The sequence below is a fragment of the Cavia porcellus genome, unplaced genomic scaffold (assembly GCF_034190915.1).
Source record: "Cavia porcellus strain 051 isolate PalLab524CR breed Dunkin Hartley unplaced genomic scaffold, mCavPor4.1 scaffold_40, whole genome shotgun sequence".
Classification (NCBI taxonomy): Eukaryota; Metazoa; Chordata; class Mammalia; order Rodentia; family Caviidae; genus Cavia; species Cavia porcellus.
Window position 1 is genome coordinate 3,548,899 of NW_026947523.1, and position 11,102 is coordinate 3,560,000.

At 64.8% G+C, this 11,102-nt stretch overlaps 2 protein-coding genes across 6 annotated transcripts in view; one reads left to right on the plus strand and one right to left on the minus strand.

The window, feature by feature from the left end:
* Positions 1 to 4,916, plus strand: part of Wnt7b (Wnt family member 7B) — a 33,151-nt gene extending 28,235 nt beyond the window's left edge. For all 5 annotated transcript variants that reach the window (XM_063243712.1, XM_063243711.1, XM_013158730.3 and 2 more), the window contains exon 4: positions 2,930 to 4,916. In XM_063243712.1, the coding sequence (XP_063099782.1) occupies positions 2,930 to 3,409 (480 nt within the window). In that variant the 3' untranslated portion in view covers positions 3,410 to 4,916. The remainder of the gene's footprint in view (positions 1 to 2,929) is intronic.
* Positions 2,312 to 11,102, minus strand: part of LOC134474847 (splicing factor 3A subunit 2-like) — a 29,176-nt gene continuing 20,385 nt past the window's right edge. Inside the window, exon 2 of the mRNA XM_063243708.1 lies at positions 2,312 to 2,628. The gene's annotated coding sequence lies outside the window, so the exon portion shown is untranslated. The remainder of the gene's footprint in view (positions 2,629 to 11,102) is intronic.

The following is an 11,102-nucleotide window of genomic DNA, read 5'->3' on the forward strand; positions in this document are numbered from 1 at the left end:
TTGACCCCGCTACCCTGCCCTGGACACCCCCACCCTGGCCACGCTGTGCTGGGCTCTGATGAATGCCAGGCTCTCATCTGGTCCCCGGAGATGAGGCAGGCATGATGCCCGCTGGCTGCTTGGCCCTTGTGCGGCCCCCAGCCCAGGGCTGCAGGCAGGGACAGGCCACAGTGGCTTCTTCCCACCACAGTGACCCAGGGGTGGTAGGAGCAGGTCCACACCTCGGGCCTCGGCCGGCCCAGGGGCACTGGCTGCCTCTCACTGGTGACCCGGGTGGGACGCTCTTGCCCCTGGTGCCATGAAAACCCACTGTCGAGGTAAGGCAGCTCCTCAGAGCCGGCCGCTGTCTCCTGGCCTGAGGGCCCATGCGGTCACTGTCTCTCGGTCAGTGTGGTGGCCCGAGGTCAGGGAGCAATGCCAGTGTGGGTAGCAATCAGCTCACCCCTTGGGCAGGGAGCTCAGGACCACAAGCCTCCCCGGGAGCCTCAGGCCGTTCCCAGGCTGTGGCCAGCTGGGCACCGGACGGCGGGCTGCTGCCGCAGGACTTCCATCGCCAGCCCGGTTGCAGCTGAGCCCTGTTCCTGTCGCGGCCATCATTCTGGGGCCAGCGTGGCCCCGACTCTGCAGCCGGAATCCCGACCTCGGTCAGGGACAGGGCCCCGTGTCGGCTCCTGTGGTCTCTGGGGTGCAGGGGCCGTCTCAGTGCCCTGAGGAGCCGGCTGGCCCTGGCGCCACCGTCGCCGTGATGGCGCGGGTGCCACAGGAGGAAGCACCGCATTCTTGAGCCCTGTGATCACTTCCCGCCAGGCCCAGCCAACCCAGCCAAGCGAGGCTTTGGTCCTGCTCTGCAGACTCCTGCCTGGTCGGCTTCGTCCGCCGCTGTCACCGGCCGGCTGTGTGGGCCTGACCGTCCCCGGGCCGGCATGAGCCACTGGGCCTTGGCGGGAGCCAGGAGATGGGGCAGGGTGCGCGGAGGACCGAGGGTGTTGAAGCCAGCAGAGAGCAAGGCTGGAGGCCTGGGGGGGACAGCAGGTGGCTGTCGGAGGCTGACCGCTGGCCTTGACGTCCCTCTTGGTCCTGGCAACCGGCAAGGGTCCTAAGAGGCACCCTTGGCTGGCCGAGTGGCCTAGCCAGACAGGAAGTTCCCAGGATGGCAGGAGCAACTTGCGCTGAGGTGTGGGGCAAGGGGCCGGAGAAGACAGACAGGGCGGGCAGCAGGAGTCCAGGTCCACTGTCGCCAGACACCCGTTGGCTCCGGTCCACAGCCTGGGTCCTGCCCCACCCAGCCATCCCCAGGGCTCTTCTGGGCCACAGCCCTGCCTCACCCGGCCCACCCGGCTCTGGAACCCCAGGCTCTGCGGCTGACCACTCCCAACCTGTGCCTGTGTCCACCCCTTCTGGAACTTTCTTCATGGTCCAGCGGGCTCCTACTCACCCATCCTCACCCACTGTAGGCATCGCCTCCTCCAGGAAGCCCCCACCAGGCACTGTCACCATGGCTGTGTTTCCCACATGGGCCGTGAGCTCAGGGCTTCCTCTCACGTGGCCAGGTCAGGGTGGCCTTAGGGCAGTGGTGTCTCTGTGGGTCGCTTCTCTCCCTCTTGTCCCCCCATCCATCCACTGGCTGGAGGTCTCCACATCTGGGGCAGAGTCGGGAACAGACTGCAGCTGGCCCTGATGGTGGGTTCTGGCCTCAGGGTTGGGGGGGCCAAGCCCCCACAGCCGGGGCTCAGGGAGCCCCGACAGCTGACAAATAGCCCCTAGGCAGTGCTGAGGCAGCAGCTAATGATTCCCCATCTTCAATCAGGCTCGGCTGGCAGGGCCCTTTCGATCCGAGTAAATGAGTACCCGGGGTCAGGGCTGGCTCTGGGAATCGGCCTTCCGGGGCCGCCCGGGAGGCCCAAGGAAAACACAGGCTGCACCCACCCTGGGCCCTCGTGGAGCTGGACAGAAAGAATAACAAGGACGGGCCAGGCCTCCAGGGCCTCTACACACACACACACACACACACACACACACATGTGCACACGCACATGCACACACATGCATGCACACACGCACGCACGCCACCCCGGGCTGGCCCTGCAGGCCACCACCGTCCACCGTGGAGAGTGTGTTGAGCTGTGACTGCATGTGTGGCGGGCGGGGTGGAGACAGAAGGGAGGGAGGGGCACCCACATTTACCAAGCACCTCACCGTGCTGGTGCCCCTGGGTGGGGTCCCCCCTGCTGCCCCAGGCCTGCAGTGAGCTTAGCGCCCCGAGGCCTCAGTTTCCTTGTCAGGGTGCTGACATCACACAGAGCTCTGTGCATAGCTGTGAACATGGTTTCAATTTTCTTTTAAGTGTATTACAGTAAAAAAACACATTGCCATGAATCGCCTAAAAACAGGCGCCTTCTCGCGAGCACGCTTGTCCTGCCGTCCCGGCCGCCGTCTGCAGCCGCTCTGGAAGTGCTCTTTTCTGAGTGTCTTTGGTTGTACTGTTGTGGCCGCCCGGGGTCCTGAGTCCGTTCCAAACCTCCTCCTGTCAGGGTCCTTGTGCTTCGGAGACGAGCCGGCAGCCACACGGTGTCAGAGCCGTGTCAGATGACAGATGGCCAAGGTCAGGCTTCTGCACCTGCCATGAGCCTGCCAATTAAAAACTGCAGTTTTTAATTATGTCCGGTGAAGACACACAGGAGAGACCACGTCCAGCGCTGCTTCAGAAAGTGGCGAGGCCGTGGGGTCAGCGTATCTGCTTTTCACGGGGATTAGTAGCTACCAGTCTTTACTGTGATAAATTATCTGAAATGTAACCTGTCACCGGCTGTCCTGACCACACTGGGCGCAGCTGCTAAACACAGCCTCGTCCCACGCGGGCCGGACGGGCCGCTCCTCGGCTGGCCAGGGCTGCCCCGCCGAGCCCTGAGTGGAGCCGTGTCGCCCGCAGGTGCTGGAGGACCGCATGAAGCTGGAGTGCAAGTGCCACGGCGTGTCGGGCTCCTGCACCACCAAGACGTGCTGGACGACGCTGCCCAAGTTCCGCGAGGTGGGCCACCTGCTGAAGGAGAAGTACAACGCGGCCGTGCAGGTGGAGGTGGTGCGGGCCAGCCGGCTGCGGCAGCCCACCTTCCTGCGCGTCAAGCAGCTGCACAGCTACCAGAAGCCCATGGAGACGGACCTGGTGTACATCGAGAAGTCGCCCAACTACTGCGAGGAGGACGCGGCCACGGGCAGCGTGGGCACGCAGGGCCGGCTGTGCAACCGCACCTCGCCGGGCGCCGACGGCTGCGACACCATGTGCTGCGGCCGCGGCTACAACACACACCAGTACACGAAGGTCTGGCAGTGCAACTGCAAGTTCCACTGGTGCTGCTACGTGCGGTGCAGCACCTGCAGCGAGCGCACCGAGGTCTTCACCTGCAAGTGAGGGCAGCGCGGGCCCGGGCCTGCCGCAGAGGGACGGCTGGCCGCAGAGGGACGGCTGACCCTCGTGTCCCTCCCGCCTGCCCGCCAGCCCGTCATGCCCGAGACGGACTCCGGGCCCGGGGCAGTGCGGACGCAGGCTGATGCGGTTATTTATGTTTCCTTAGCTCCGGAAGAGGATTCTCGGCACTAACAAACGCGTAGCCAGTCCTAACTCTGCACTCCGTGCCCCCCGGACCCCCGATGCCCCCCTGCGGGTCCCAGGTGCCAGGAGTTACCAGGAGAGGGCCTCAGAGGACAGCCTGGCTTCCCTTCCTTTTGGAAATAGTATCGTGAAGATCAAAATGTCACTTGTGCCGGTTCCAGGAGCACCTGGTCCCATCTATAGTCCTCCACGTTCCCAGCCAGCCACTGGCCTGGCGCCTGCAGTTTACAAAGTCCCTCCCACCCAGGAGCCAGCTGACCCCTGGGATGCCAGGGCCGAGCTGGGGTGTGGCCAGAAGTGCTGGACCCACTTGACTGATGGGCACACTGAGGCCAGAGGGCCTGAGCAGGGGCTCGCCTGACACTGACAGCTATGAGAGGGCGCTCCTGCCTTAGTCCTGGCCAGCCTGCCCCCAGGATGCCCGGCAGCCCCCCACCCAGGAGACCTAGCTGCTACCTTCCAGCCACAACTTCGGGGGGTGCACACCTCTCGGTGTCTTTGAGGTTCCCAGAGCCCCATCTTGTTCGACCCCAGTGCCAGAAAAACTGGCAGGCATAGGGGACAGGGTCCACCTTCTCTCCAGATGTCTCCCCAGGTTGCGCAGGCCATCCTCCCACCCCCGTCACTTCCCCCAGAACCTTGGAGATGGGGATGGAATGGGAAGCCTGGGCCAGGGCTGGGCGTGTCCTCTCAGGGCTCCCTTTCTGTCCCCAGAAGACAGGCTTTGAGGTGGGACCTGCCTGGGCCAGCGAATGGCTTGAAGCCACTCTGCGCCCTGGTGCACCCGCGCTCTGAACATTGGCCGGGGGCAAGTGACCCGGGCTGGGAGCTGGGCCCGGGTGGAGCCCAGGTCTAAAAGCACCAGGACAGCTGTGAATGCCCCCAGCCCCTGCCTCACCCCAGTCCCTGGACACCCTGAGTCCCCAGGCCGGCGTCCTCTGCCGAGGAGCCCGGGTAACTTATACTGTTGTATAGCGTCCAGATGTCTATATAGTGTCTTTAAGTTATTGTGACCTACACTGGGTACCGGAGGGGAGGCCCCAGCCAGGCTCCTCCTTCTGCTTGAAATGGACCCTCAGGGCCAACGCCACCGAGGCCTCGCACTGGCTCTGGGCCACCAAATGCCCAGCCGAGCCCACTGTCCCTCAAGGGCCCCCCCGGGGGTGGGGGGCAGCACGGTCCAGGCAGGCACTGGTCGCCCATGCTTTCTGCAGGGCCGGAGGTGGCTGGGCACGGGGCACCCTGACGGCTGAGCTGCTGGCCTCCCCGGAGGGGAGCGCGTGGTCCCAATAAAAGCTGAAAGTGACCAGTGAGTGTGGTGTGACCTGTCCTCCCTGACGCCCTCACTGGCCCCGCTCACTGCCCTCCGTGGACTGAGGGCTCCTTGCTCCCAGCCTGGCCCCAAGACGTCTGCTGGGGAGCCAGCTGGGCCCCCATCAGGCCTACTGGCCTCTGGGCAGCCTGAGGCCACCTGGACATTGTGGGGCTCCGGCTGCAGACGCGGGAGGCCCAAGAGTGGGCCAGAACTGGTCTGTGCTTCTGCTTCCCACCCACCCCAGCTGCAGTCTGGGCCTGGGGGCCTGGGCCTGCTGGCTCTGAGGCTGGACTTGAGGCTGCCCAGCCCTGCCACTTCTCCCCGAGGCCCAGCCCGTAACCGGCAACCGTGCAAGGCTGCGTGAATAGCATTCCTGCCCAGGGCCGGAAGGCATGCGGTGGGGCCGGTTTGGCCACTGCCCGCTGTCCCCGGCAGCCTGGCATCGGGCGGAACCGCTGATCAAACAGCCCCGTCCCCACAGTGTCCAGCTGGGCACCCACAGAACCTGGCCCCAGCTCCAGGACCCAGGAGAGGGACCTCCAGGTGGGCCACACCCTTCCCCCAGGGACAGACAGGACTCCAGCCGCAGCCCAGCCCCCTCCCGGCCCTCCCTGCTGTGTGGCGTAGGTCTGCCCATCTGGGAGCAGCAGGTGGCCCACGGCCAGGACTCGGTGGTCGGTGGGGCCCTGGTGCTGGCGTGCGTGGGGCCCCGGCCGGGGCCGGGCAGTTGGCAGCAGGCCCTGGTTCCCCATGAGACAGCGAGCAAATCCCCAGGGGCGGCGGCGGCGGCGGCAGCGGAACGCCGGGGTCCGGCTACTCCCACAGTGGCAGGAATGAGGAAGGAGCCCTGAGATGCCCAGCCCGGGGCGCAGACGGCCCTTCCAGCCTGGCCGTAGTTCAAGCCCGGCCTGGCCTCCCAGGGCTGCCCGCACATCCTCCAGGGGCCCTCACCCCCGGCCCGGCCTGAGGTCCAGCCAACTCCGGCCCCGGGTCCTGCCAGGGCCACCCTGGCATCCAGGGGCTCCTCTGCCCGCAGTGCGATGCCCCAGCTAGCCAGCCTCGCTCTTTGCCCCTCTGTGCTGTGCTCCCTGTCCAGGGAGCCGTCTGCTGCCCTCGGGTACAGTGCACAACCTCGAGACACAGCAGCTGGGGACCCTACAGCCGGGATGCCCCGAGCAGGAGGGACAGTGACCACCCACCTGGCCTTTCACACAGGCAGCCCTGGCCAGCAGGACACCTGGCTGTGTCCTCCCTGGAGACACCATCCTCAGCTAGGGGCCCTGTTTCTGTGACTGCTGTCTCTCCCCAGGCTGAGGGTCCCCAGAAGCCAGCTGCTCCCCCATGCCAGGCTCAGCTGGCCCATAGCTGCACACAGGCTGGTTAATGGCCCTTCCCCAAGTTGGTCAGTCAGCACTGGTTCCCTGAAACAGATGGAGAAACTGAGGCCCAGAGGAGACGAGCTGCCCATGGTCACACAAATGGTAGAGGCTGAGCCAGTATTTGAACTCAGACCTCCAGGGTCCTCCTCCTCGGCTCCTGTGCCTTGGTGGGGACACTGAGGCCCAGGAACCTTGTCCAAGGCCACATAGAGACAGTGGGAAGGGCAAGGCTTAGGTGGGGTCTGGAGAAGAGGTGGCAGGTGACACTGTCTCCACAAATGACAGAACAAGAAGAGCCTGCGGAGAGGCAGCAGGTGAGAGGAGCGGGCTGGGTGAACTGGATGGGGTGAGGAGGGAGGAGCCGCTGGGGAAGGGGGGCGGGGTCTGGCAGGGGACAGAAGGGAGCCGCTCGGATGACCAGCGCTGGCCTCACCTGAGCATGGTCCGAGCCTTCTCCTCCTCCGAGGGATGGCTGTGGCCGCAGGCTACGGCCCCCTCAGGCTTCTCTGGCATCGAGCCGGCCTAGGGCCTTGGACTTGAAGGACCCAAAGAGAATGAGCCGTTAGCCCAGGCACTCTGGGCCAGAACCAGTGCCCTGTGGGTTCAGTGAGTGTCAGCTGGGTGCCCAGGAGGGGCAGGGCCAAAGGCCTGGAGTCTGCAGGAGGCTTGGGCAGCAGCACTGCCCCCAGCCCGGGCTGGCCACCTGTCTCCTGGCTCCTCCCTGAGCGCACAGCCTCTCTTGCCTGGGCGGGGTCCCTACTTTCCGCGGGCGGGGTCCCTGCTTCCTACCAGAGCTGGAGTTCTGTGGCCCCCGAGGAGCCTGCAGTCTTGTGAGGAGGCGGCAGGCAGGCGGAGAGGATGCATGCCGGGGTCCAGAGTCCTCAGTGCCTGCCAAGCTCCAGACCCAGGGGGCCTTCCTGGGCCTGCACACCTACGTCCAAGAGTAGCCTCAGGGCTGAGTTTGAGCCAGGTCTCAGCCCCGTGAGCCCCCGGCCAGGATGGGGGATGGGAGGACAGCGGGACAGGCCTGGGGAGGGCTCAGAGCCTGGCTGGGCCGGACAGGCACTCAGCATGGCTTCCTGGAGAGCCGAGGACAGGAACGAGCGGGAGGGGCCGGAGCACTGTGAGGGACCGTGGATGTGGAGTTTGGGGTGCTGGGCACCAGAGAACAGGGCTCGGGGAGCTCCCTGCAGCTGACTAGATTCTGGAAGGATCTGGAAGGGACTCGCGCGCCTGTCTGTGAACTGTGCTTGCCCCAGAGGACACCGTCAGCTGGGAGCCTCCACGCTGCTCCTGGAGCCTTCGAGGGGCCGGGCCTCCGAGCAGCTGAGGGCAGCGTGCAGTGACTGTCGGACTAAAGGAACTTTCCAGTTAGGCGTGGCGGCGCAGGCCTGTAACCCCACCACACAGGAGGCTGAGGCAGGAGGACAGCAAGTTTGAGGCCAGTCTGGGCAACTTTGTGAGACCCTGTCTGAAAATTAAAAATTTAAAGAAGGGCTGGGGGTGAGGTCTCTTGGTCCAACCCCCTGTAACCCTCCCCCACGCACACCTTAGCACACCTTAATGGCCCAAGCCTGGTGGGCACTGAGCGAGTTGCCCTCTGCCTGCCCACTAGAGCCTACAAGGCCACCGCAAACTCCTCACCCACCTCGGGGTGGGGCGGCTGCTGAGTCAGGATGCCCCACTGAGTCCCGACAACACCCTGACACGGAAGGCCAGGGAATCGCCCACTTCCCCAAGGTTCCAGGGCCAGAGGATTGATTACATGTGCCAGCAAACACTCCAGGAGGGGGCAGAGGCAGGGACCTCGGAGTCACCCGAGTCTCTGGGAGCCCGGGCAGGCCTGCTCAGGGCAAGGCCTCATCTATTCCAAGGCCCCTTCTGGTGACAGGGCTGTGACACACCTGGGGAACGCCAGGCAACAGGACCCGGCTGCCACATTGAAAGGCTGAAGGAGGGAGGTGCCTGTCGCTGGAGGAATTCAAGCCCAGTTCAATCTCCACTGAGGGGAGTTTCGAGGCTGCGCTTGTGACGCAGGGCCTCAGGAGCCTGAGTCTGTGGTGGGAAGGGGTCTGCGTTGCGGGCTTCCACTGGGGGTTCTGGGAGCTCTGTCTTGCCCGGGCCAGTCCTTGGATGCCTGCCCTGGGGTCCCCTTAGGGAACCAGGAGCTCTGTGCTTGCATAACATAAATCTCATCACCCTCCTCCTGGGTATCCCAAGGCCCTGCCCATGGGGGTGCCCCACAGAGACAGGAGATAACAACACAGCACAGATGGGTGCTGTGCATCCGCAGGGTGCATCCCGCAGGGCAGGGCTGAGGTGGGGTGGAGGAGCAGCTGGGCAGAGAAACAGGACTGGGAGCTAGGGTAGCAGAGGGCGGACCCAGCTGGGCACAGGAACAGAGGACCGGTGCTGCCTCAGCGAGGAGCTGCAGGTAGCCACGCATATCTGGGGAGTGGGGCCACTAGGGGCGTTCGGCCCTCCTTCCAGACTCAGGACTGCAGGGCAGGCACTGGTGCCAGCCTTTCGGCACAAAGGCCTGGGGCAGGGCCGGGTCTGCTGGCCCATGGGCACCTGATGACTTCGAGGAGACAGCAGGCAGAAGGGTGGTGTCCCCAGGCTAAGCCTGGCCCAGGATGACCCCTATGCCATCCTTCGAGTCTCTTCCTGGAGTTCCAGGCTTGAGGACAAGAGCAGCAGGGCCTGCCTCAGTGTCCCCCCATGAGCTGGGAGGACTCTGCCTTGGAGCTGCATGGCGGATCCCGGGAGACAGTGCTGACGGGTGCTCACCGATGTTGGCCCCTCCTTCTCAGCAGTGAGGCCTGCGGAGGACCCACTGGGGACCCCAGCAGAAGGGGCCACCAAACAGGAGCCCCAGGAGCCCCCGCCACCCACCAAGGCCAGAGTTTCTGCATGTGTGTCTACCGTGCTTTACAGCTTACAAATTGCCCTCCCGACCCTCAACCAGCTCACCCCTAAGCAGTGTCCCCATTCACCGCCCGTCCTGAGAGCCTGGAATCCCCCAGGACTGGTTCGTGCCCTGACACTCACAGACCCCAAGGACACCAGGCCATGGCCCACTGCAGCCTGCCAAGCCACTGCATTCAGAGAACGCTGGGGAGGGTTCGGGGCCTGGGCCACCTCTCATCTGGCCAGCAGGTCACTGTGGTTGTGACCATGGAGGACACCCCTAGGCAGCCAGGCATTGCCCTGGACCTCCGCTCAGGCTCCCTTCCTGGCCTTGGGCTCCGTCCCTCCAGGTCCTGCAAGGAGACCCCTCAGCTGCTCACCCCTAGGCTCCCTGTGTGGCTCAGGGGGACCCTTTCCTGCCCTCCCCTCCCTTCCCCCTCTTTTCTTTCTCTCCCCTCTCCCCTCTTCCTCCCTTCCCTTCCCCTGCCACCTCTGTTTCATCTGAAGTTGGCACCTCACCCGGAGGCGGCACAGGCTTTGCACATCCTGCAGACGGTGGGGAGGGATCCCTGGGGACACCGACATGCGTGTATTTTTAGTCTCTAGAAGAAAGCTGAACCCCAACACACCAGCACGCAGCCCAAATGTTTGTTTCATTCCTAAGAGGCTGGGTGGTGGGCGGCAGGTCAGGGGCCCAAAGCAACACCTGGAGGCACGAGGTTGCCAAGGAAGCCTCTCCTGTCCTGGGGCCCACCTGCCTGCGTGGCCTCCCTTGGGGAACCCAGGACCTGCCTGGCACTGCCCTCCTGGGCCAAGCCGCTCCTGCCCCCGTCCCTCCCCTCGCCCTGCAGTTGCAGGCTGGCAGCCAGGTCCTCTGCTGCTGTCCTTGCCCTCCTGGGGCATCTCGGGCAGACGTCCTGCTCGGGGATCAGCCTTGGCTCTGAAGCTGCACCCCAGACTCCAACGAATCACAGCCAGGAAGCTTGGCCAAACCAGAGGGGGACAGCAGCGTGGCCTTCCGTGCGGCCCCTGGGGCGCGGGATCCTGGCTGCCGGAGCAATACCCTCTGTGGTAGCTGAGCTCGCTCTCGGTCTGGGCACCGGAAACCTGGGGTCTGCAGGTGCTGGGGGACACTTCTGCTGCTGCCTGTAGTGTCTGTCCTTGGCGCATGGCTGCCGCACTGCAGGACTCAAGGCCAGCGCCTTCCAATCCAGCTCTGTCCCTTTCAAGGGTCCACGTGATTGGTTTAGGGGCACAGAGGCCCATTATGTGGCCACCCCTCGATCCTGTCTCTACGTGAGGTGACATCTCCAGGTCCCAGGGACCGGGCTGTGTGTCTCCAGATACCTGGGCCTCGGCCTCTGATGGATAGCAGCACAGTGTGACCTCAGCCCTGACAGCTGCTTCTGGGCAGAGAGCAGAAGGTCCCCTGAAGAGGACCGGGGCCTGCTGCCTCCAGAGTCTGGGCTTGGGAGGGGATAGCGGGGTTCACATGCACTGTGGCCTGGTGAGCTGACGGCTGGTGGGCTACTGGGGCACAGGGCCCTCTGGAGTGGAGTGGCCCAGGTGGGCACTGGACTTCAGCAGCAAAGTCTTGGCCCTGAGCCTGCTCAGGGTCAGTGTGGTCATGGGCATGTGTGCAGGGTGGACATCCAGCAAACAGTGGATCACCGGTCACGGGGCCCTTCTGAGCCCCCTCCTGCCCAGGGTCCCCTGGTGAGGAGAAGACTGGGATGCAGTCCCTGAGATGTATCTGTCCTCTAGCTCCAACCTCCGTCCCACATCCCACATCCCGTGGGGCCCCCGGGAGCACGTGTGTCATCGGCTGGAGCCACCGCCTGGCCAGGGGCCTTGCACCCTCTCTCGCTGCTGTCCTAGGTCCTCAGTG